This window comes from Sesamum indicum, linkage group LG4 (assembly GCF_026168435.1).
Source record: "Sesamum indicum cultivar Baizhima isolate 11 linkage group LG4, ASM2616843v1, whole genome shotgun sequence".
Taxonomy (NCBI): Eukaryota; Viridiplantae; Streptophyta; class Magnoliopsida; order Lamiales; family Pedaliaceae; genus Sesamum; species Sesamum indicum.
Window position 1 is genome coordinate 877,192 of NC_142660.1, and position 25,406 is coordinate 902,597.

Sequence of the window (25,406 nt, forward strand, 5' to 3'; positions counted from 1 at the left end):
TTACAAACTTGTTGACGATGATAGCTATTACCCTTAACGGCATATCTGAATATGGATGCATAAAGTATGGGCATCTTGTTTCCAGTTTGCACTTAGTCTTCAATTTTCAGAAAATAGATATGAATTATTATTATACTATAAGTTTGAATCTCATTAAATATAAATAATAATTTAAGAAAAAAGCTTAAACGATGGAAGGAGAGTGAATAAAGAAATGATTGGTAAGAGTCACGTGATAAGTGGAGTAGGACAGCTCATATATGAACTGCATATGTGATATGCCAGCGAGCGAGTTTGTTGAAAAGCCGTCAAAATACAACGGAGACGACAAAACGAGGAAAACGACGCGTCTCAGTTCAGCTATCAACTCAAACCAATTCTGAGTAAGTAATTTCCAGCCGGAAACAAAAGAAACAAACCAAAAATAATAACAATAGTACACTAATAAAATTTCTGTAATATTCCTCCATGTACAATCAGTCTATGGTCAGAGTACAAGCATCAAAACCACATCCACGAACGAAACTTGTGTTTCCCCGCCCTCCATATACCAAAACCGGAAAATTAAAAGAAAAGAGATACAAAAAAAAACAGATAGAGAATCTATAATGGAAACGGAAGCAAAGCGGTGCGTAGGAAGGGGATTGAAAATGTCTACCTTGTGGCAGGGGTGAGGCGGAGGGAGAGGAAACGGGAAATGTCGAGGCGGAGGTCGGGGAAGAAGATGCAGGCGTAGGAAACGGCACCGCGAAGGAGAAAGCGGGTAGCCTGGAGGAAGTGATTGAGAGTGCGGACGGGGGGAATGTAGAGCATGAGAGGGGCGGCCGAGAAAGCCAGGGTTACCAGCAGCGGCAGCATCGGGATGGCGATGGGGTTTAAGGAGGCTGTTGCTGCCGTAGTTAAAGCAAACAGGACAGGAATTGAGGATGCGGAACATGGAGAGTCGGCTTTATATAGTGGGCGCTACGGAGGGTATAGTTGACTTTTATTCTTTAGAATGGGGGTATATATATAAGAAAAATATAATAAAAAAATGCAATATATATTATAATTTATAAATAATCTGAAAGGTAGATGATTCATGTATGTCTACTTAATTGGACTAACAAAGACAATAAATTCTGAATTTAAATCTTATAAAAAAAAAAAAAAACAAACATTAAATTGGAGAGGGGATAAGGGTGGGGTGGGGGATATAGACATTAGTGGTAGAGAAAGAGGGTGGGGGGGATGGTGACAATTAAAAGAAGAAAGAACAGGGAAATGGAAGTTGGTTTCATTCACATGCAAAACCCCAACAAACATGTGGAGAAAGTGTTTGCAAAACAACAAGGTAGTATTGCTCCTTAAAATTTTGCCATCAAAACCACACCCCCTCTTCTTTTAACTTCTACTCTAATTTTAACACGGCCACGGGGACAAAAATCAAGAAAACAACAAAATTGCCCTTTTCACATTTTATTTTTGAATATTTGCTTGTCAGCATCATCCAACCACTATTACAACACAATCATAACAAACAAATTATGGGCGAGCAACAATCTTAACTTCAAAGTTTGCCCCATTCAAATGGATGAGCAGACATTTTAGGACCAATCTGCTGCTGCTGCCTCATTCTTGCAAATTTCATATATGTATATACAAAAATACAGTTAGGTTATCATATCATGTTTGACATATAAGCTGTTTGTAATTACTACTTGACAAGAAGAGAACTAATAAGAAGTCAGACATAGGAGGAGTTGCTGGCACATTTGCCTAACATCTGGCGAAGGATCTGTTGAGGATAGGTGGTGGAGCAATGATCTTGCTTCTATTAGTCCGCCCGATATGCTTTCTACCACCTCTTCTTCACTTGCCATTAGGCATGCGAGCAATTTGGCACCCCCCATTTTCTCCTGTCAACAACGATCAAGCTACAAAGTGAGCAACAAGTCTGTGGTCCATCTTAAACTGTCAGCAACTTGCGAGGAATACTTCAACAAGTACAATGAAAATTATTCCCAATTAAAAGTACCTTGTGGGATCCTTCTCTAAGTGATTTTAGAGCAACGGTTAGAAGGTCATTTGAATATGGAAATATTGACGACTTCAAATGGTATGCTACTGCAAAGAGAACGTGGATGCAAGCAGCCCTAATCTGTGGATACACCGTCACCTGAAGATGGATGATAGCGTAAAATGCAGGAAAAGGAGCAGCAAATAATCTTTTTCTTTTAATCGTACGACACAACCGGACTACAAGTATAACAAAATAACATACCCCAACAGAACAGATAACACGTGGAAGAATTTTCCGGACAAATGATTTCTTTCCGGTGTCTGGTATCTTCTGACAGGCACTTATAAGGACGTTAGCCATGCAGATTCGAAATGAGAGGTGTGCGGTTGTCTCAGCCGTACAATCATCTTCATCAGATTCAACAGAAACATCCTTCTCGTCATCTGTCAACTGATTGATCACATGCGCAAGTACAGAATCTTCTGAAATAGCTCCACCTGTAATTTTTTACAACAGGACCTTTAATTTTCAGATGGAACTACGAAAAACTTGGACAATGTAAATTCTAGGTCCTAATGTCCATTTCCCATTCTCAGACCTTTCAAGGATTCCGGAGCTTGTAGTTCTGTGCACAAAATCAAAGCCAGACAGTCTATGCATCCATGTTGTGCTTTGGAAACTGAAAACAAATAGTGCAGCCATAATCAGAATGAGGAATGAACTCAGCAGCATAGGCAAATGATTACTTACTTTCATCTCTGTCAGATGATGTCCATGACAGAACTTTCTGTATCGTTTTCCTTATTCTGAACAAATCAGGATGCCTATAAGCATTATTGCCTCTAATCTAACCTCGAAAAGGGAGTGAGAAATTCGGATTAGTAGATACCAAGCACATTTCTGTCAAGTTGAATACTTGCAGTAACATATCAAGGTGGATGCCCTGATGATCTTACCATAAGAGAAGTACACAGGGAAAACAGGCAAACTCTAATCTTCAATGTATCCTTAGCATTAGCAGCAGATTCCAACTGAGAGGACAAAACAGGCACGAGAACCTGCATAATCACGAAGATCACGCTGGCTAATACAACTCAATTAGAAGATGCAGAAACCAGACAAGAATAATGGAAAAGAGTTCAATCTGCCTCTCCTTGTATAGTACACCTTTTTCCAATCAACATACAAAGTTTGGATCCATTAATTAACACAATCCTCCTTCTAAGTTGTCTAAGGCAGTAAGATCTATTTCGTTTGTAGGCGTTTTAAGAAATTATCCTTTCATAAAAAGCAACTCTCACAATGGACAAAAAGAATTAGCATGCCGTGTCAACTAATCAAACAATATCTGAGATAATGACCAAGAAATCAATAAAAAAATTCCGCCCTCCAAGCAGCACAAAGTGGATCTTATGCTTACAAGCATGCTAAGGAAAATCCTTTTGGATATCATTATATCCCACAGAGGTGTGGTCCTAATGATCATAAAATTACTAGTCTTGTTATGTGCATGCTAAACAGACACTAGTTTAAGTTAGATAAAACGTTTACGCCACAAGAGTTGATCATATGAACTTATCTTTTCAATACTGAATCAATTATTTTCTTACTGAAGTATATCACTTTGCATCAACATGTTAGTATGTGAAGGAAGATCTAAAGAGTCGGGGAACTTGATCAGTAAACCTATCATGAAATTGAAAAAGCTCATGATCAGGCTGTTTATCTAACTTGTCACTACCTTGGGATGAATTCTCCCACAGAGCTCTGAAGCAAGCTTCCGGACATCTTCAAATTCAGACTTATTCAACGCCCTAATAAGATATTAAAATAAAAATATGAATTCTCCGAAACACAGAGACCTGAAAGTGTCCCATTTTTCCTAGCAAACCTGTTAATCATCAAGGCAGCTACGCAACCAGTGCCCTCAATGCTGAAATGTCCATCTGCTGAAGCAATAAAAATATCAGAACATGATACTCATATTGATCAAAATCAGTAAGAATAAAATTCAGGGTACCAAAACAAATACAAGAAGCATACCATGCACAGCAGAATTTCTCGGAAATTCACCATATACTAGAGGAGAATCAAGGTCATCAAAAACTCTCAAAGGAAGTAGTCTGATCACAAGCAATGGGCAAAGGCGAGTAAAGAGACAATTCTCATATTCCATAGCCTCACTCTCTGATTCTTTTCTTTCCCTCGATTTATAAAAATACTCATTGGTCCTGCTCAGGATCAAAACAAATAAAATGTAGGGGAAAAGAAAAGACAGATTCAGAAATATATATAAGATATAATATCATTCCAAGAAAATTTAATTTCCTGGTACTACCAAACTGATCAGAAACATACATTTGTTAAGGCTAAATATTATAAAAGCCAACACACGCAGCAATTGGAAGGAATCAGACTGAGGTGCACACTTTTCTTATCAGTCAATAAACAAAATACCTATGTATTATACTTCAGACTTCTGACTGAGTGCTCATTTTCCCCTTTGCGATGCCAAGTAAATAATTTTCCTTCCTAAAACAGTAGTTTGGACATGTCTTACTTGGAGCACAATAAGTACTTAAAAATCAATTAAACTTTTTGCTATTAACTTCAGGGTGAAAAATGAAAAGGTTATATTAATTTATCTAACTTCTCAACTCAGCCAAAATACCTCCTGTCTCACCCTTTATTCAAATAGGTTCAAGGAAGAGACTTAACCAGGCTGAAATATACACGAAAAACAGCATTAAAGTAACTTCTATGCAGTGCGGAAAAGTCAGATTCATAAGCTATTTCCAACTGGGAGAATAGGTAACTGACACATTGGATGTGACAGTAATTGACACAGGTAAAATTGAGACCAAATCAAAGAATATGGTTATATCAGAGGCCAAGGTTACTCACTCTTTTTGTTCTCTCATATACAATATAAGTCGATGGAAGACTAAATCCACAGCTTCAGCCAAGTAGTCACTTATATGACTAAGGAACCTGACAATAACAGCATTTGATGGTTCAGCTAACATCTTGTCTATGAAGGGACCAACCATAACGCGCCAATCTTCAACCTGAAAGTTCCATGCAACCACTGTAGTCAAATCAAACAGAAACACAACCAACTGAAACAGCATCATTGTTTACCAAATATAGCCAAATCATATAAAGCAATTCGGGATTCATTATCACTTTGTACTGAATGTAATGTAGCCAAAATTTAGAAAGTGATCTTCGGCTAATCAAGATTTCTCACACTGAAACTTCTTACATGTTTTTCCATACACATAGAAGATAGCAAAATATGATTGACCATTCAAATCTGTTTCATAAATATGATGAATAAATTAATGACAGAGAGAATTGGAAGCATTCTGTAGAATGTCTTTTCTCTGTTTACAGCCAAGCAGAGGTAGGCCGCTGTCTGGAAGAAATCAGTCTCAGAATTTACTCACTCCTTTGTTCTCATATTGCAAATCTTGTTAGTGTAACCAAAAGAAGAAACAAAAGAACAGTTTTTCCGCTGATTGATTAAGAAAAGATGCCGATTACATAGGGCAATCTAGCAAAGAAGACAAGAAAGATGGATGTTATTTACTGTAGAAAGAGCTGATGAAGTATGGACATTAAAAAATCAAATACAATCCAAGCAAGTCAGTGGGCTACAGCACCGAGGTATCAGATTGCAGAATAGTTTAGTCTATAAAGTCGCAGTGTTGATGCACATGACACATTGGAGTGGGCCACAAGAATAGATATTTATTTTAATATGGACACAGTTAGGGTGTAATGTAATACACTTTAGCTTACATGTTTTGCCCACTCTGGAAGCAACTTCAGGAGCCTATCAGCGTCCAATGTTGATCCTGCAATAGAAAGGTTAAAAGTGAACCATGTTAAACAGGTAATATTTGATATTTGGAAAAGGCAGTTCTTCATTTCTTTGCTCTTTCTATTTTTGGTGAAGAGTCCACAGAGGAAGCAACTTTCAGCGGAAAAAACTCTATGTCCATTTTGAAGAAAGAATGAAGACAGAACCCAGTGACATTTGCATAATGATTAGATTATGAGCTTCAGATTTCTCAGGCATACCTTCTTTGCCATGAGCGGCAGCACCTGAATCTAGATTTTGAGAGAGTTTGCTGCAGAAACACAATACAGACGTTATTAAGTTACAAATACGAGCCACAATATTAAAGCAGAGACAAGGAGTTGTAGTTGAAAGAAAAGACATTATTTTCATTCTTTCATGTCTTTCAAAGTCTAGAAAGGAGTTGAGCCACATTTTGCACAAAATCCTTGATCTCACAAGTATAAGATATGGAAAATAAAAAATCCATTTGTCTGAGTACCTGAGACAGTCCAGAAGCATGCATAAAATTTCAGGTTTTTGTTTATGATTGACCAGCAAGGCTATGAGTGCATGGCTCGCTGACATCTGTGCTCTTTCATTTGCTGAATAAATTAGGCCAACAAGCTCAGGCAAAACAAATGCTGGGTCTGCAATAGTAAATCCAAGTGTTCAATTAGGATCAATTTCTAAACACACTAGGTGCAAAGAAGACTTTTCACATGCAAATGATGTCCATTGTAAGAGTGAAAAGGAAACCATTCTTCTGCTTGAATGGAGCATGTAGCTGTGTGCTTGCACAATTAATGGTGGGAGAGAGAGAGATGATATGTGATCCCATTATTTGGCCAGTTCATCGAAAAAGAGGATTGGAACTAAACACATTATAGTAACTTACTGGGACATCACATCACACAACCACACAGACCAGGGCACATTGATAGACATAAAAGCTTTTTTCATTTCTAGAAACCTGATTGCGTTTGTGACCAAGAAGACTTTGACATGTGCTGTTTATCCAACGGAAGAAATGATTATCGAACTATAGTGCAATGTTTCTGAAGTCAATTGTCAAACATTTCTGCCAGATCTTGCATAAAGTATATCCTGACAAGCAATGAATCACTTAGCCAAATTGCAAACTAACCAATCATGGGAATTGAATTTGCTGCCTGATTGTGAATGTCTTGATCTTCATCTCCAAGAAATTTTAACAAGTGGTTTGCAACATCTTGCCTGAGATTCAGAAAAATGCAAAATCACAAAAAGTGGGGAATAATCATAAGATGTAATGCCACAAACGTAGTCATATACCATGCCGCTTGTGAAAGTGCGTTAACCGACCCAGAAGATATACGGATAAGATCAGCTACAATATCAACAGCATTCCTCCTCTGTGCTACACTTTTAGAGTCAATGCGGTTTAGAACTTCATAAAGACACTTACTATCTGAGCATCTGTCACATAAACAAACATTTTACTGATGAATACAAAAATGAGCTTAAGCCACAAAACAACCTAACATGTCATTAGTTGATCATACATCGAGCAATATTCTGCTACAAGCTTAACAATAGCTTTTGCTGCTGCATCTCGCTCATCCAAAAGATCTAGCAGTGTTGCCAGTAAAGCATCCATTTGTCTAGGGTCAGCAACACTTCGTTTGGATGATGCGTGATTCGTTCTCAAGATGACAGCTTTAAATATGTTAATAGCTCCATCAATCACTTCTTCATCAGCACATCGTAGCTGTAGAAACATCATTAGCACTTAATAAAGTAGACGATTCAAATTGAACCTGACTCATCCGAACTCAAAATGCAGTACACCCACAATGGATGAAATCACCTACTTAAAACAGAAAAGCAGATGCTCATTTCCATTTTTATGTTTCAAGCCCAAGCTATCAACAAAAACTAGAAAAACGAACAGGCAATCAAGCTCAAATATACTTAGACAACAAAACCCAGATAAAAAGTTCTTTCTGTGAGTACGCAGAGAATATGTTAGATATCCACTAACTTGCATATTACTTCATAAGTAACTGCTGATGTGAAGTACCATTACATCCAGAAATTATTAAAACCAAAAAAAAGAAGGATTAGAATTCAAGAAAGATAACAAAAAAAAAACCCACAAGTAAAACACATAAATAGCTGAGACTTTAGATGTTCATAATAATACCTGAGCCATGAGAACTTGAGAAATTTGCGATCCAAATTCTATTATGGCATTTCCAAATTGCTGATTATCTAGTCGACCCAATAAAAGCAAAAGGCAGTTCAGGAAAAAGTTTATGGTATCTGATTGGCTGTCTTTGCTCATGTTAGGTTCTTCAGATTGGTTGTCTGCATAAAACTGCAAATTTTCTTATAAGAGTCTGAAAAGACAGGAAGAATAAAAAGCAACAGGCTGCATTGCAACACATTCAAATGCACACAAGTTCACATATATGTCTTATGAACTCAACTTTAAATCTAAAGGTAATAGCGAGATCAAGAGGTCAAACGTCCAACTCGCCAATATAAGTTCGGAATCTTCATATGGATTATTTTCTTGTATAAACACTTTCCCGCTTTTTATGAAAAGAAACCACATGCAAATTTCCATCTCCCAGAACATGCTGTTCTGTAAAAAAGATGAATGTTTCAGTCTTCAGCACAAAATATGAGGCAGATCAACTCCAAAAAACCTATGCAACAACTTGGTGCTAATCGTCTGACCAAGCATGTACTACAACTGAGGGAGTGTTAGGATTAGCACAAATTTCGGACACCGCACTCTCGACATTAACAATGTAAGCACAGTTCTAAGCAATAGTGATACCTGAATACCAGACAAATATTGGTCCAGCAGTTCTTTATATTGCTGAGAGAATTTGTGGTCTTCTAAGTGCATGAGCATGCCGTAATGTTTCCAACAAGAAGAAAGAAGCAAAGAACCATTCTTCAGCAATTGGATTTCTGTCTTTCAGTAACCAAGATAAGAACATAAGAACTTGAAAGTTGAGCAGAACACACAAAAAGGGGCAACATTTGACAAGCATTCAGTATCAGTAAGACCTGCCTCATCTTGAAAGCATCCATAAAGCTGTTTGACTTCCTGGAGCCACTTAAATACCCTCTCCAGTCCTTTAGCATGCAAAGAACGGCTTTTCCTGCTCCACTGCATGTTTATAGAAATTGAAAAATGAAAATAAAAGTCAAGCAAATAAACCAACTTCTTAACAGTTTGAAGGAAAAAGTCAAAATAAGTTCAGAAAAGTAAAAAACATTTTATAAGGTATGATATTTTTCTAGATTCTGTAAGACGGGAATTATATAACCAATACTTGTCTAGAATTATCCGATCAAGCATCACTTAATATGAAAATAAATTTTGACTTGCAATTTAAAAAAGAAATAATATTTAGTTCAATGACTTTAGGGTATAAATTCTCCTTTTGATGAATCAAAACCACATCAAAGAGTTTAGCTAGCTCTCCATAAACAACATCATAAACTTTCAAGAAACTGAATCAAGAATTTTATCACTACAAAGGGTCTTGAGTGAGAAGCCTAGTCCAACCATTGATAAGATACCCAAGCTGAGTGAAGAGAGGGAACCAACAGAATAATCCCATCAATGTTAGCGATAAAAATGATCAAGAACGTAAATGGAGGGAACTTCTTACGAGGCTTTGCTATTTTCTTCTCATACTTGAGATTTCAGGAGGGAAAAGAAACTCAAAGGCAACTCTCTGCTTGATATACGAAACAAGCAACTTTGCCCTTTAAAACTTAAAAATCCTCTTACGCAACCATAGAACAGAAATAACTAACTCTCTCTCCTTTAGACGGGACGGTCTTTTAACTACTGTACCAATTCATGCTTCCGTACAATTAAAGGAATCTAGGAGAGTAACTGACATCATAAGAGTTCTCAAAGTTTAGGGTAGTGGATGAAAGGAGGAGAAAGGGTTCTATACTATTTCCTCTTTTTTTTTTTTTGGATAATTAGTTCTATTCTATTTCACATAAATGAAACCAAAGAGCACAGTAAACCAAACTCAGTTTTAACTAATAATTAACTCCATGCAGCAAACAAGACTGCAATTTTGCTCAGAGAATTCATGTACCGCAAACATTTGCCAGCCATGTTTGTTATGCAAGAGACGAACATCCATCAGAAGCAACATCCAAGAAGAACATAATAAATTGCAGTTCAAGCATAGCAAAACCATTTTTCTGCAAACTATATTTTCAAGATTCAGTTGCAAAAATATCAAAAGATTACCAAAAGATACAATTTGGTTAATAGAAACCAACGTGAATAAAGGAAAACAAAACGAAATAGAATATAATCCAGATGTGCAGCAACATAATATAATGAAAGCCTTATGGTGAATAGAACAGCAAATCCAAACAAAATCTGCACCAACAAGCTGAAATAAAGTTAAAGTTTAAGATTATACAGCTGTGAGTTTCTCCACAAGAGGTATAAGCTGATTCAGATTATCCCAGAGAAGCAACTTCAATTCCAAGCTGGACGGCAATTCTGATGTTTTCCTTGATGTATCATTGCCTCTATCATTAGTACCACCTGGCAGTAAACTGATAGGCTGACTTTTGGCAACAACAGAAGATGATTTTTGCTTTTTAGTCATATTATCGGAAGCTAGATCCTTTCTGGTCAATGATACTGTAAGAGATAAAATGAAATCAGCAGCAGCTACTGCAAGGCGAGTTGGCAACTCAAATCCCTCCTGCATATTGCTACATTTTCAAATGATCAAACATCCAGTCAAATGCCCAAATATATCTATGCAAGTATTTCAGGCCACCACTGAATCATTCATAATATCAAGCCCTGAAATAGTTGATTAGCACAATCTCCTAATTACAGACTAGTTAACTATCAGGAAAAGTTAAGCAAATCAGCTAGTCTCACAAGTGTCATCTGAAGGAAGGAGACATAAATAAAACTCTTTAAACCAGTGCAGGCAACTATAAATGCAGCCACCAGAATCAATATGAACAAATGCAAGGTTATAGCTTATGAAATTCAGATGCCGTCTACCTACAGGGCAACAGTCTTATTAATCTGGGCACAGTGGAAGAACAGAATACTAAAGAATCTAAAGACAAGATATGAGATAGAGCCTGGGCAGATTTTCTTCAGCATAATGTTGAATTCAGAAGCCAAGTTTTTGCACTTTCTTCCACGAAACAAAGGTTTGCTGACAAGTAAAATTCGTTATCATAAAATAAGTACAAGGCTAATGTACCTTCTGTTGCACATTATAGATAAGAGATGGGTGACACAAGAACAAAATATCTTCAGTATCGCATCATACTTCTCCCTTACAGCTGCATAAGTACCAAAAAGTTGAGTTGTTAACAACTTCTGACTAATCTTTATGTTATCAGAAAAGCAAAGGCAGGTCGTCACCAGTATTAAGAATCTCCATCAAGAATTAACCTCCAAAGTGCAGAACAAGAAAAGGACACAAACAAAACTAACAGAATATTGAATGAAAAATTTAACATGTTCAACTTTTTCTAAAAATGTTCTATAGCAGCTGGGAGCACCATCCAATATATGAGGAATAGTTCAATCAACCTCATACTGTTAAAACAACCGAGCAACAAAAATTAATGTTCACAACAAATATCCAACATGTCTGCTACATAAATCCTTAATCTAATTTTCAACCTTATTAGTTTATGACAAGGAGAAAACAAGAAACTGTAACAACAATAACATCATATGAAGGAAGCAAATCAGAAGAGGAAAAGGTCATTTTACAACCAAACAAGAAGAGGAAATATTCAAGTAAATACCATAGGTTGGTACATTGTTCATAACATTCTCATATTCAATAAGACTGCGTCCCAGAATACACCATCCAAGAGCCACATAGTGATCATCCCTTCTGGATATAATGCCCGCCAAATTTCTCACAATGTATTGGAACAAAATCTCATCTTGAAACAGCCAGTTCAGAATTATCATCGCCTGGTTTCCTTGTTTCTGTACTCTCATTTTCAATGACTGACAACAAAGACCATGATCAACAAAAGTTTCAAGGAATTATAAAAATGCAATTAATTCCTTCTCCATAAGAATAGCACTAATTTTTGAATAAGCAAGCAATATGTAAACAAATCATATATAAATAGCCTACGTTTTTTCAGATTATCAACCACTTTTTTGTATTGATTTTGAATAACACTTTATGAACTGCCTATTTTCACCAAACCCTGAGGGTAAGCCTGCCTTTTTTCCAAAATACTACTTAACCACAAGCAAAACTGCCTATATAGCAAATCCTATGCCCTAATTGCTCATATCTTAGCAAATCCTGTACATAAAGCCCATCTTTCAGCTAAAGCTGTACATAAACACCTTCCCTTATCCTATACATACAAAAAGAATGAACTAGAAATCAAGCAAAAAAGATCGCAGAATCAACTTGCATCCCACCTCTACTTTGACCTATGTTCTTGAAAACCCTGTGTAACTGTCGTCTATTTATTCAGCAAATCCTTTACATAAACTGCCTATGCACGTACAAACTTAAAATAGAAAAATAAGAATGGAGGACAACCAAAAAGAGAAAAACAGCATACATGTTGAATAATGGGAACGAGAACTTGATCCAAGTGATCGCCTCTTTCCGCAGCTTCGCCTATGTACTTGTGCAGAAACCACAGAGACTGTTCCAGAGAAACTTGACATACACGAAACAAAGAGAAACTAAATAAAAATCAAATTGTTGGGAAGAACTAAAACAGAGCTGACATATCTGATATACACAGCGTCTCTGCAATTGTACCAGTGAGGGGTGCCATTTTGGGAGGTGATTGGAGCCGAGAAATGGCGTCCTGGAGTTTCTTGGGCTTCGCTTGGAGTAGCGTAGTCATGACCCGGCCGACGGTCGCCGAAACCATTGGACCCGAACCCGAGCCCAGACCGTGCCCGAGTAGTTGGAGCTCTTCTTCTTGTGCCATCTTCTGTGTGCAAGAGCGAGAAGGTGGTCACTCGGAAACTCCTGGTCGTTTCCCGAAAATCGGCGTAGAATATTACGGCGTCGTATTTGTAGTTTATGAAATGGCAGAATTACAACATTTAAAAGAAAGGAAAATTACATAATTTTGTTTTATAAAATCAAACATGCTACAATATTTATCGCTTAGAACTAATCATAAACTTTAGGATAATAAGTGCAATATATCTTATTTTATAGGACTAGACGTACAATTTTCCTCAAAAAGAAATTGGAACAGGGTCCCAAGACCCGCCAATTTAAACCCACCCGACCGCCGTCCCGCCGCCGTATGGATTCTCGCCTAGCCACCCTCTGAGAAGTATTCGCAAAACCGTCATAAATGCTTCAACGTCTACTGAAAGAACCCTTCCGGCAGACGCCATTACCGTTCCGCAGACAACCCACAATTCTTTCAGCATTACCTCAAAATTCACTCAATCAACAAAGCTTTGAGTTAAACTATCGAATCATATGCAATCACTTAGTCGACTTTACCCGCGAAAAGAATCTTCTAAAAGGCCAATCTTTCCATGCCCATGTTGTCAAATCGGGGATGCAAATAGTTCCGCTTATTTGCCACCATCTGATGAACTTCTACGCTAAGCTTGAGCTCCCGTATTGCTCGGAGCAGATTTTCCACGAGTCCCAGTTCATATCTTCCACCACGTGGAGTTCTATCGTATCAAGTTTCGTTCAGAATGAACTCCCGCTTCGTGGGCTTGAATATTTTAAGTTACTGCTGCGGAATGATGGAATGTTTCCTGATGATTATATTTTTCCATGTGCGACCAAAGCGTGTGCGATGATTAATGATTACTGTTTCGGGCAATCGGTGCATTGTCTAGCGGTGAAAATTGGGTTTGAAGTGAATGTGTTTGTGGGGAGCTCTGTCGTGGATATGTATGCAAAATGTGGGAATTTATTGGATGCAAGAAAGGTGTTTGATGAGATGCCTGAAAAAAATGTGGTGACCTGGAGTGGGATGATATACGGTTACGCACAAATGGGTGAGGACGAAGAGGCGTTGAAGCTTTTTAAGAATGCTTTGTGGGAAGGTTTGGAAGTGAATGATTTTACATTCTCGAGTGTAATTCGGGTTTGTGGGTATTCTACTCTGTTTGAATTAGGTAAGCAAATGCATGGTTTGTGTTTGAAATTGAGTTATGATGAAACCAGCTTTGTGGGGAGTGCTTTGATCTCTATGTACTCGAAGAGTGGAATGATTGAAGGTGCTTATAGAGTGTTTAATGAGGTTTCAGATAAAAATTTGGGAATGTGGAATGCAATGCTGATTGCTTGTGCTCAGCATGCGGACACTAAGAGTGTGTTTGAGTTATTCAAGAAAATGGAAAATACAGGGATGAAACCAAATTTTATCACATTTTTGTGTATCCTCTATGCATGTAGCCATGCAGGCTTAGTGAAGGAAGGAAAACATTATTTTGGTACGATGAAGGAATATGGGATAGAGCCAGGAAGTCAGCATTATGCTTCAATGGTGGACTTGCTTGGCCGCGCGGGTAAATTGCAGGAGGCCATGAAATTAATTGAGGAAATGCCAATGCAACCAACTGAGTCTGTCTGGGGAGCTTTATTGACTGGCTGTCGAATTCATGGAAATACCGAGTTGGCAAGTTCTGTGGCTGATAGGGTCTTTGAATTGGGACCTGTAAGCCCAGGCCTACATGTGCTGCTATCCAATGCTTATGCAGCTGCTGGCAGATATCAAGAGGCTGCAAAAGCAAGGAAGATGCTCAGGGATAGTGGACAGAAAAAGGAAACAGGTTTGAGCTGGGTGGAGGAAGGTAATAGGATACACACATTTGCTGCAGAGGATAGGACACATGAATTCTCTGAGGAGATTTATAGAAAGCTGGATGAGTTAGGAGAGGACATGGAGCGAGATGGTTATGTTGCAGACACAACTTGTGTACTGAAAGAAGTTGGTGCTGAAGAGAAGAGCCAGACCATTAAGTATCACAGTGAGAGGTTAGCCATAGCTTTTGCACTCATTACATTTCCACCCGAACGACCCATTAGAGTTATGAAAAACTTGCGTGTGTGTGGTGATTGTCATGTGGCCATAAAGTTTATGTCTAAGTGCACTGGAAGGATTATCATCGTGAGAGATAACAATCGATTTCATCGCTTTGAGAAGGGGAAGTGCTCTTGTGGTGATTACTGGTGATTGAGCTGTAAGAATGGAGGCATGCCTAACTTTATATCCGCAAAGCAAATACTTGATCTTTGCTTGATTTATTCACAAGAAAATGATTGGACCCCTAATGGCTCCTCTGGAAGGTTTCTAGAGTCTGCGGGAAATGCTCACATGATATGGCATCAGGTTGACATTTGCTGTAAAATGTCAAATGCTCAACTGGTTTAAGCTTTGTAATTTCTTATTCCCTGTAGAAGCACTCCTGCTTGACCTGAGGAAGAGATGGAAAATGTTCTTCCAGAGCACCAAGTATGCTTTGATCAACTTGCTTCAGAAAGTGTATCTTAATGTTGCTGCTAAATCACATGAACAAATCAAGAAGCTCAGAACTGGTGCGCTCAAGCGTCAGTACGATTTTCTGTAACCTCCTTGACAATGTTCGGAGAGTTTGTGGGTAAGAGTAACATTGCCAAGCAGATAAACAAGATTGCAAACGTTATCCCTCATCTCCACTTGCCAATTTAAACTGAGAAGAAGGGGAAACACACAAGAATCAAGGGAAAGACCGATCTTTGTCATCTCTCTGCTGAAAATTAACACAGATCTTTCATGTCAATGTCCAGTCATTGGGGTCACTTGTTACATTTCTGCCTGCTACAGTCTGTAAATCGTAAAATGGATCCAGGGATGGGAAGTGTAAGATTTTAGTGCACACTGGAGCGGAGGAGCCCTTTCTTCTGCGCTTGCAAAAGCCATACTCCATTAGATAAGCGGTTATTTAAGTAATCTGATTGCATAATTGAGTGTAATTAGGATTTCTTTCTTGTGACATCAAGTGATCACATAAGAAAGGGACATGAATACCACCTTTTTCTTTTGTTTTCTCTTCAATTCAACAACAAAAGAGTCTACCAAGCACAGTTTATAATTTGTGGGTTGATGGCAAATGGGAGAGGTTGGTAGAATAGATATTGGTAAACGTTTCCGTTTCCAGTGATATAAACATGCACAATGTGTGAACAAAAACTATGTAATATTGAAACATAGTATCATAAGAATTCGAAATGATAACTAATATTTTATGAGAACAAATCATTTTATCTTTATGTATGAGCAAAACGTCTTTAAGTTCAAATAATATCATATCTCTAGAATGGCAATCTTTTCAAATTAATATGACAATACTAACGCATAAGTGCTATTAAAAACATTCATCGTGAGAAACATTCTTACGTCGTAAACACAAAATAATCATTCAATATATTAATTTATGAGAAAGAATCGCAAAACTGACAAATCTGAGAGAATTGGCCAACCACAAGCGTTGAAGTTTGAACTACTTTGGCATTAATGCAAAATTCAGTTTCATTATTTAATATAGCTGTTGCATGAATCTTGATACCGGATTACACAAACAAACCCCATTATAATGCTTCAGCCAATTCTTGAAATCAGTCATCAAAATCCATCTGCTACAAGAGTTCTAAATAAAATTAATTCAAGTCACATTCCCTTATGTTATCTCTTTTCTTTTCTTGATCAAACCTTATGTTATCTTTTGAAACTGGAACTTATGACACTTCTTGGCTGTTTTCCTTTAAATGTTGTTTTATCAAGTGCTGTTCGCAACTTGCTTACTTATCATTCTGGGTATAAACAACTGAGGGAGGCTTATGTGACCGTAGTGGTCAAAATGGTCGATGACATGTACACCCAATCAGACTTTTTTTTTTCTTCTAACATACAAGTTTCTAGCACAAAATACCATTTTTCTTGATTGTTAAGATTCTTGGCTCTGGGGATCTCACATTCAGGGTAGATAAAGGTTCTATTTACAAGTTTTTTTCTGGGTTCATTTTGTCTTCTTTGTTTTTCCGATATTCTTTACCTTTCCTTGATCCTATCAGAGTGATCATTCCATTGTTCTTTGTTCTTGATTTCTGATATTCCTCATGTTTTAGTGTATTTTCCCTGGTCAATCATTTTAGTTGAAGGGGTGGAAATCAAGCAGTGAACTTTGGGAATTAGCTGTTGCATGGGGAAGGAACTTTCTTCAACAATGATAAGAAGTGGTGTTCTGCCTCTGTGGAAGAATATGGGCAACAGTCCTATATGGGGTTTATTCAAGAGCCCAAGGTATAGTCTTATTATAGTCAAAATCTTAACGTTGATTTAGTGAAATGTTTATTTTTATACTCATATGCTTGAGTTTAGTTTCCGATTCATTTCCCAGCCATACTTGCTATTTATCATGTTTTTATCGTTCAATTAGTGGGCTAGAAATATTGAAATGAAGAAACCTTATGTACACAAACATTCGAAGTTGTCTGATATATACTAGTTCGGCTGAAAGATTTTATTTATTGTCATTCCTCATCTTCATCCCTGAAATTTTGTGCATTTGCTCGAGTAGGGGAATTTTCAAGAAAGATGAATTAGGCCTTGAGATAGGTCAGATTGCGTTGCCAGCAGCGCTGGCTCTAACTGCTGACCCCATTGCTTCTCTTGTTGATACTGCATTTATCGGCCATATAGGTATGCCTTTCATAATGTATATTTGCATGTGTTTTTAGTTTTTATTGTTCATCTAAATCTACTTGTTTTGTTAATGATGATTCTCCAAATGTTTTAGTTCGGTTTGCATATTACAATGTTGCTCTAAATGTACAATCTTCACTTTGTTCTTTCACTAAAATCGTGATAAACAGAGAACTTTCTCCTTTTTCTTGACTGGGATACAGATGAAAAATGATTTACCCTTTCCTCTGCCCATTGGACCCCTTCTTTTAAGATTTTATTATGTCTTCGTATTACAAACATTTCCCTCTAGTTTGGGACGGACAATATGATCAAAATTGCAAAAGATTGCTATGCTGGAGCTAAGAGTAGCAAGAAGTTGAAGAAATAAATGGAGTAGCGCTTCAATATGCCCAAACTGAGCTTAAAATGGTTATCCATTATGTTTGGGCCAGTGGGCTAGACTTTTTTCCGACCTTTGGATAGGGTCAAGAAGTGATAATTGTATAATCCATTAAAGTCTTGCACCAGAATATTCAGGCAACTCTGCTGGAGTATTTGTTAATGATACGCGAGGAGGGTAGGATGCATCTTATCGTGGAAATATTTATTCTTTACACTGGATTTACTTATGGCATTAGATGAATTTACCATGTTTTTATCAAAATGTTTCTACATTATTTAAGAAGATATAACTGAAAAGTTGGAAAATGTTCTGTGGTCTCAACAGTTTTAGTATTGCTTATTTACCTGTCTAGGTCCTGTGGAGCTTGCTGCTGTTGGAGTTGCCATTGCTATTATTAATCAAGCATCAAAAGTTGCAATATTTCCGCTTGTTAGTGTGACAACTTCTTTTGTTGCTGAAGAAGATGCTAAAGGAAGTTCAAGAGCTGAATATCGGGAGACTGAAATGGCAGAGAAACAATCTGCATCAGATAATGAAAAGGAACAGTTGATGCCAAAAATGGGTATTCACGAGCCCTTTCTTATGTTATTGAAGTTAATAAGCAAGTGATTGTGTCATAAATATTCGTCCAAGACATAATGTTGGCTCTAACACACAATACTTTGTTAATTTTGCGTTTGAACTAATAGTTTCTGTCTTTCGCTATGGATCATATAGAAATGACAGGTGGCATGGCTACTAAAAGACATATATCATCAGCTTCATCAGCATTGATTATTGGTGGCGCTCTTGGCCTCATCCAAGCTGTAATCCTCATTTGTACAGCAAAACCACTGTTGAGTTACATGGGTGTGAAATCAGTAAGTGTTCTCTTGGTTTCTCTTTATCCTACTTCGATGGGTTACATTTTGGCACTATGGTCAAATATCTTGTCGATGCAAATGGTGTTCTCTGGTAAATGCCAAATATTGCTCATTGCATGGCTCATATTGGCCACTATCATGAGGTGCAACACCATAATAACTATTCAAATATTTGTAGGATTCTCCTATGCTGAAACCAGCAGTGAGGTACTTAACAGTGAGGTCGCTTGGAGCTCCAGCTGTTCTTCTCTCATTGGCAATGCAAGGAGTTTTTCGAGGTTTTAAGGACACGAAAACTCCTCTATACGCTACCAGTAAGCAAACCTTTCATTTTTAGTATATTCGAGTTTTTCCAAATTTTCTTGGTAATTCGTCATCTTTTTTTTCTTCTCCGTACCGTCATTAGTTGTTTGTTTATGCATGTTACCGTACTTCGTTGGAGGAGTTTACACTCTTTTTCCAGAAGCAGCAAAACATATAGAAGGATGATTCACTTAAATTCTGCATTATACGATGTTCTGTTGACATGTAATCTTTAATACAGTGGTTGGAGATGTGGCAAATATCATATTGGATCCAATTTTCATCTTCTTGTTCGGTTTGGGAGTAAGCGGTGCTGCTATCGCCCACGTCTTATCTCAGTAAGCTCACAACATCATATAAGACACATTGTATTTTCCTTCTGTTACTGGAAGAACCCACATTTCACATATTGTGATTTCTTCAGTCATTTGGAGATGCTTTAATATTTGGCTTTGTAGGTACTTGATTTCATTGATACTCATGTGGAGATTGATGGAACAAGTCAATCTCTTACCTCCGACAATCGAAGACCTTCAACTGTCTCGGTTTCTCAGGAATGGTAAATCTTTCTGAAATATGGAGCTAAGCAAAGATAGATTTCCCATGATCTCACTAACGCGTAAAGAAACAACGGCAAACTTGGAAATTATTGGAATAGCTAAGTAGCAAACATGAGCAGTCGGAACACAGTTCTTGAAACCTTTAATATTCTGAACTTCATTATAGTTTGAAAATTATGGAAAAGTGTTAATAGATGAATACTTCAACCTCAGGTTTTCCTTCACTCTGTAGAAATCCAAGTTTATCAGTTAATATCTTCAGCCTGATATTTGATTCTGCGATATTGAAAACGAGCCTTTTTGTCTTTCACTAAACTGCAGCAAGAATTTCTTCTATTTTTCACGTAGTAATAACTTCTCATGCACCTACGGGCCAGGACTTCTGCTATTATTCAGAGTGATAGCTGCAACTTTCTGTGTGACGCTGGCAGCTTCTTTGGCTGCAAAACTTGGATCAACGTCCATGGCTGCTTTCCAAATCTGCTTGCAGGTTTGGCTGGCGACCTCCTTGCTTGCTGATGGTTTGGCTGTGGCCGGACAAGTAAGGGTCATTTGCAATTACTAAATAACATATTTCGTCGTCACTTCAATAAAATTCTTATAAAATGTCCTAAAGAACTTAAATCTTTGTGCAGGCCATCCTGGCCAATGCATTTGCAAGAAATGACTATGAGAAGGTCATGGCTACTGCTTCTCGTGTTTTACAGGTTATGCATATCTTTCCAGGCCAATTTACTCAAGCATTTCTACTTATTCTCTATTTTGTTTCTCATGCCTTTTATACGTATTGACATACAGCACTGATAGTATATCTACTCTGCAGTTGAGTTTGGCTCTTGGGCTGATTCTGTGTATTGTTGTTGCCATTATACTACAATTTTCATCGCGACTCTTTACAGATGATATAAATGTCCTTCGCCTTCTACAGTTGGGCATCCCGGTAACTTATTTATGAGAAAAATGACGTCCGTTTTAATATCTTTGTTGCCTGCATTTGGTATATGTTTGCTGATTCATTTTACCATGTTAGTTTGTGGCAGTGACTCAACCGATCAATTCGCTGGCTTTTGTTTTTGATGGATTGAACTATGGAGCATCTGATTTCACATATTCTGCTTACTCAATGGCAAGTCTATATATGAACCATCCTTCAATTGTTTTATGTTCTCATTGTCTTCTACTCAGGATAGGCTGAAAGTTGTTAGACAGATTGTGAATGCGTGAAGAAAACTCGAAAAAAATTCAAATACAAGAACACATAAACTCAAACGTCTGTAAAATATTACAAGATCATAGAATCTTGAGGCACACAGGCAATAAGTTTCTCTATTTTATCATCTTGTTGCAGGTTTTGATCGCTGTATTCACGATCATATGCCTATTCCTGCTATACTCGAGCAATGCTTTTGTCGGTATATGGCTTGCATTATCTATCTTTATGAGTCTCCGAGCAGTCGCTGGATTCTTGAGGTACGTTGTTGGCCTGTATTTCTCCAATTGCATTCCTTTACACATCTCCATTGTAACATATCAAAATTCGGAGAGTCCCAAACATAGTTTGGACATTTTCTCAACATTGGATCAACCTGTACATGCAGGATAGGAACAAGAACAGGACCGTGGAGCTTCCTTCGTGGTTGATCACTCCCCCTGAATACTTCACAGGCCTATTTGTTTCATTTTCATTCACTTGTATGTAGCTGTGTGCATAAAAATCTCTATGTAAAAATATTATTTCAGAAGTTTAGGAGCCTAAATTTGACAAACGAGTTTTCTTGAACTATGAACGATAACATAATGAGTCGGTATGTTAGTATTTTTTTATTCCGACCAAAGATTATATAATTTATTTTATTTAAGAAAAAATTTGCATGTACATATTAAATAAAAAAGAAAATTTTAATAAAATTTAGATCATCAAAATATAATTAATTTGAGTTGGATCAAATTTTTATTGGGATAAGAATTCTTTAAACCACATATATGTATGAAATTGAAATATGATGGTGGCAGATGAAGGCTAAACTTAGGACCAATATATCATTGTTATGGTCAATATCTTAACCTAAAGTGTGATTCAACTTTGTTTGATTCCTAACTTCCAAATACTTTATGTGTAGGCTAAATTATGTGTCCTTTTGATTTTATTGTACTCTGTTTGCTGATGTTAGGTAAATTTTAGTAGTCTAATTATTTGATTGTTACATGTAACTAATGTTAAAACCTAAAGTTTGTTTGCAATTAATATAATGTCGAAATTGAATGTACAAAAATATAACTACTAATATGAGTTCGAGATCGGTACGACCTCGAGGGCAGTCCAATTCGAATAAGTGTTAGCATATGAGAACACAAGTAAATGTTAGGTTTCTCGGGAGATTCCCAATTAAACCCTCTGATACTTAAGTTAGTTTATATGGAGATCGAAGAAAAAGTTAAAAATATTCTTTTACTCCAAATGGCTTTGGACTATTTATAAAGTTAAATATCCGTACAAATACAAATCTAAGTGTTAAAATCACCATCCTCTGAATTTGAAATGATCAGCAGTGGTGATTCTCGATCATTGAGTGCAGTCAGATCGGATCCTCATAAAACAAAAGTGTGAATTTTTTGTCCTAATCCTATGGGGAGTAATTTTGTTATTTAGATACTTTTCTTATTAGACCCTACCCTATCAACAACTCTCTTTTTTAATTTATATGATATTTATTAAAATAAATTAAATAATATATATATATATAATATGTCATGTCTAGATGATAATGTTTAATATTAGTTTTTTATAATCTACTTGATGTGTATGGCCCAATAAAAAAAGAATTCTCTAACAGCCCAATAGGATTTATGGCATTAGGGGGAGAAAGAGAGGTTCCAAACCTCCCCCATCAGGCCCACAATCCATACGAGGAGAAGGGCCCAAGCTACTCACGGATCTAGCCTAAATTCATGGCCCAATAATGATGATCAATTGAGGCTTGCACCCAGTCTTAAACACATGGCGTCCACCTATATTGTCACGCATGACATTTAACCAACATGGGAGACGCGTGTCAAGAAAGGTCCCTTCACAACCCTAGACTCCTAGAACAGAAGGACTCCTCAGGAGTCCTTAACAACGAAGAATCTCCCTCAACTCGAAAACATACTTCTCTCAACTAAATTAGCAGAAGATAAGATCGGATAATGGCTTATCTTAACAACTTCTATCCACTCATCTCGAGATTAAAGAAATCATGCAAAATCCTGCCTAAAGGGGACACCTCCTATAAATACAAGTTTGGCCCCAGGCGAGGGACACCTTTCAGACACTGGAATATTGCTATCACACTCTTCTCTTGCACTCTAATTGCATTATTAACACAATTTCTCTCCTGCAACTAATCACCATATCATAATTCCTAATTGTAATTTATTTCTTCTATTTATTTTCTCTTAAATTCAATACTAACTTGAGCATTGGAGTGCTAACGTATTGTTTTGCAGGTTCCGTTTCTCAAATTTTTTTATCTCTTGGCCCAAACTGAAAACAAAGATCCAAACTTGTTGGATCTGTGCTGCTTCCACACGCATCACTATTAAATAAGAAAAATAAAATAAACTTAGGCATAAGATATATATTCAATTTATGTCATCATCACTCAATATGTATTAATTTTATTCTTCTTAATTAATTTAGGTTGACTTAGCTTTAATTAGTGTCTTGGACTCAATAGATACTCAATAATTAAGCAATATTTTAAACTCTAATATAATGTTTGAATTAATTGTAGAGTCAAGAACCAATATATAGGAACATAAACAAGAATTCATTTAAAATTAGATACTAATGTCGAGCTTTAAAATCAAAAACATACAAGGTTATATACAAACACCAAATTATCTATTTATTTAATTTAATAAAACCCTATATAAAATTTGGAGAAAAAAAATCTAATATAAATAATAATGATATTAATCCAAATACCTATGTGGGATTTATTAAAATTATAATAATCATAATTTTAGGTTAAAATTTTTCAAGAAAAAGAACAAAAAGAAAAACAAAAGCTTAAAAAAAAAAAAGAAAAGATCAACATCATATTAACAACATTAAACAATGAAAGCATCAGTGAATAATTATTTTATTTTATCTTACTTGTATGTTTTGGAAAGGGAAATTATAATAAAATTTGAAAATGAAAAGGTTGTAATGTTGAAGTCCTTTTCTCATGCATTGTTATTGATTGGACAAAGAGAAAAAGGTACCTAATTAAGCACTGAAAAGACAAGCCATCATATGCCCATCTCTTGTCCTTTTATACATTCAATCTCTAGGTTTTATTATTTAATTTTTGGCCAAGTTGCATTTTATTCCCATGTTTTGTACAAATAATTAAAAACACTCCTCGATTTTAAAAATAAATGAAAAATTACCTCAGATTTCTAAAACCCAAAACAAGACCTATTTTTCGTTAGAAATTAACGGAAGGTGGAGTGCATTCGCAGGTGGTGAGAGTGGGCATGATAGTTTTGGACGGCATTGGACGGCACAAGGGGGTTGGGGTGGGGAGGGCAGATGGGTTGAGGGGGGTGGGGTTAATTTTGTTATTTTTTATTTTTATAAATAATAATTTATATTTTATATCATATAATTAAACATATCAAAATTGATTAAGTTTTGACCCTTAATAATTTAGATTTAACTGTTGAGATGTATTGATTAAAGCCTATGCCTATCATGCAATCAAAAAAAAAAAATTCAAAGATCATGAAAATAAGAAATAATATAAATAAATAAGGTATAACGGTCTTTTAACAACATTTAGCGCCGTTAACTTCAACTAACGGGTGAGAGGAAGTTCGCTATAGTTAAGAAAACAGAGGAATAATTTTGCCTATTTTTAAAATACAGAGAAACTTTTAACTGGATTTTAAAAACAGGTGGTAATATGCAATTTGACCTTAATTTTTGTACTTAAAATTTTTTTTTTGGATTTAATTAATAATAGTTATACCTATATAGAGAGACACTGAAAATAATAAACTCCCACTAGAATCTTAAAAATTATCGATTGACATCTGATCTTCGTAAATTTTCAAAGAAATAATAGGCCTTTTTTAAAAAAAAATTGAGAAACTATGTGGATGAATTATGAGGTTCGAGATCTAATTACACAAATATTTACATCTTTTACAAAATTAGAAATACACTTTTTAAAATTATAATTGTATTTTACATTACCCCATCTCGGAAAAAAAACCACTTACACAAATGTGATCCACTGAAATAAATTATATCGACATCTCTTTAAAAAATATTTATATAAATAGATCTAAGTTTAGGGAATATATGTGTACCTTTTTGTTTTAATTATTCTTTATTCCAATCCAAAACCCATGTATGTCCTCATCCTCTTTGAACCCTAATCCAAGATTAGGGATTCCAATTAGATTATGCTGAAGTTGAGGTTCCAATACCTTGTTCATAATCCCCACTCACAACCCACCACTACCAAAAAAAAAAAAAACACCACTACCAATAGAAATATTAAAATAATAAAATACAAAATATATAAAATCAAAGTCACCCTCCCCGGAAATGACAAAAAGAAAATCTTTTAAGACGTCCCAAAATGATATTTTAGTTACTACTAAATCAATTTTTTTTTTTTTGAAAAATACCTTCTCATTTAAAACAAATAATCAAAAATATATAAACCAACACCTTATATTAAAAATT

General features: G+C 36.2%; 3 protein-coding genes across 4 annotated transcripts; 2 read left to right on the top strand and 1 right to left on the bottom strand.

The window, feature by feature from the left end:
* Positions 1–1,425: 1,425 nt before the first annotated feature.
* LOC105159735 (ARM repeat superfamily protein) lies at positions 1,426–12,968 on the bottom strand. 2 transcript variants are annotated; one of them, XM_011076914.3, is made up of 24 exons: positions 12,665–12,968; positions 12,459–12,559; positions 11,670–11,880; positions 11,114–11,195; positions 10,301–10,601; positions 8,910–9,012; positions 8,674–8,810; positions 8,032–8,205; positions 7,391–7,596; positions 7,161–7,304; positions 6,994–7,082; positions 6,349–6,496; positions 6,089–6,138; positions 5,807–5,862; positions 4,907–5,070; positions 4,046–4,233; positions 3,894–3,948; positions 3,744–3,816; positions 2,959–3,060; positions 2,753–2,849; positions 2,601–2,681; positions 2,264–2,499; positions 2,018–2,158; positions 1,426–1,898 (listed from the first exon to the last, which is right to left on the bottom strand). In XM_011076914.3, exons 1-24 carry the CDS (start codon positions 12,837–12,839, stop codon positions 1,716–1,718), a joined length of 3,297 nt encoding a protein of 1,098 aa, XP_011075216.1. In that variant the 5' UTR covers positions 12,840–12,968; the 3' UTR covers positions 1,426–1,715. The 2 variants fall into 2 exon arrangements, with proteins under 2 accessions (XP_011075216.1, XP_011075214.1); XM_011076912.3 differs by having other exon boundaries at positions 3,894–3,951.
* A 71-nt stretch (positions 12,969–13,039) lies between these two features.
* MEF1 (mitochondrial RNAediting factor 1) lies at positions 13,040–15,926 on the top strand. Its single transcript, XM_011076917.3, has one exon. The coding sequence runs from the start codon at positions 13,218–13,220 to the stop codon at positions 15,063–15,065; it is 1,848 nt and encodes a 615-aa protein (XP_011075219.1). The 5' UTR covers positions 13,040–13,217; the 3' UTR covers positions 15,066–15,926.
* Positions 15,927–16,513: 587 nt separating this feature from the next.
* Positions 16,514–21,503, top strand: LOC105159736 (protein DETOXIFICATION 42). The gene is made up of 13 exons (XM_088879379.1): positions 16,514–17,171; positions 17,449–17,570; positions 18,311–18,520; positions 18,676–18,818; positions 19,000–19,135; positions 19,366–19,462; positions 19,583–19,683; positions 20,062–20,225; positions 20,320–20,391; positions 20,508–20,624; positions 20,715–20,810; positions 21,033–21,154; positions 21,283–21,503. Exons 1-13 carry the CDS (start codon positions 17,071–17,073, stop codon positions 21,323–21,325), a joined length of 1,524 nt encoding a protein of 507 aa, XP_088735505.1. The 5' UTR covers positions 16,514–17,070; the 3' UTR covers positions 21,326–21,503.
* Positions 21,504–25,406: the final 3,903 nt, after the last annotated feature.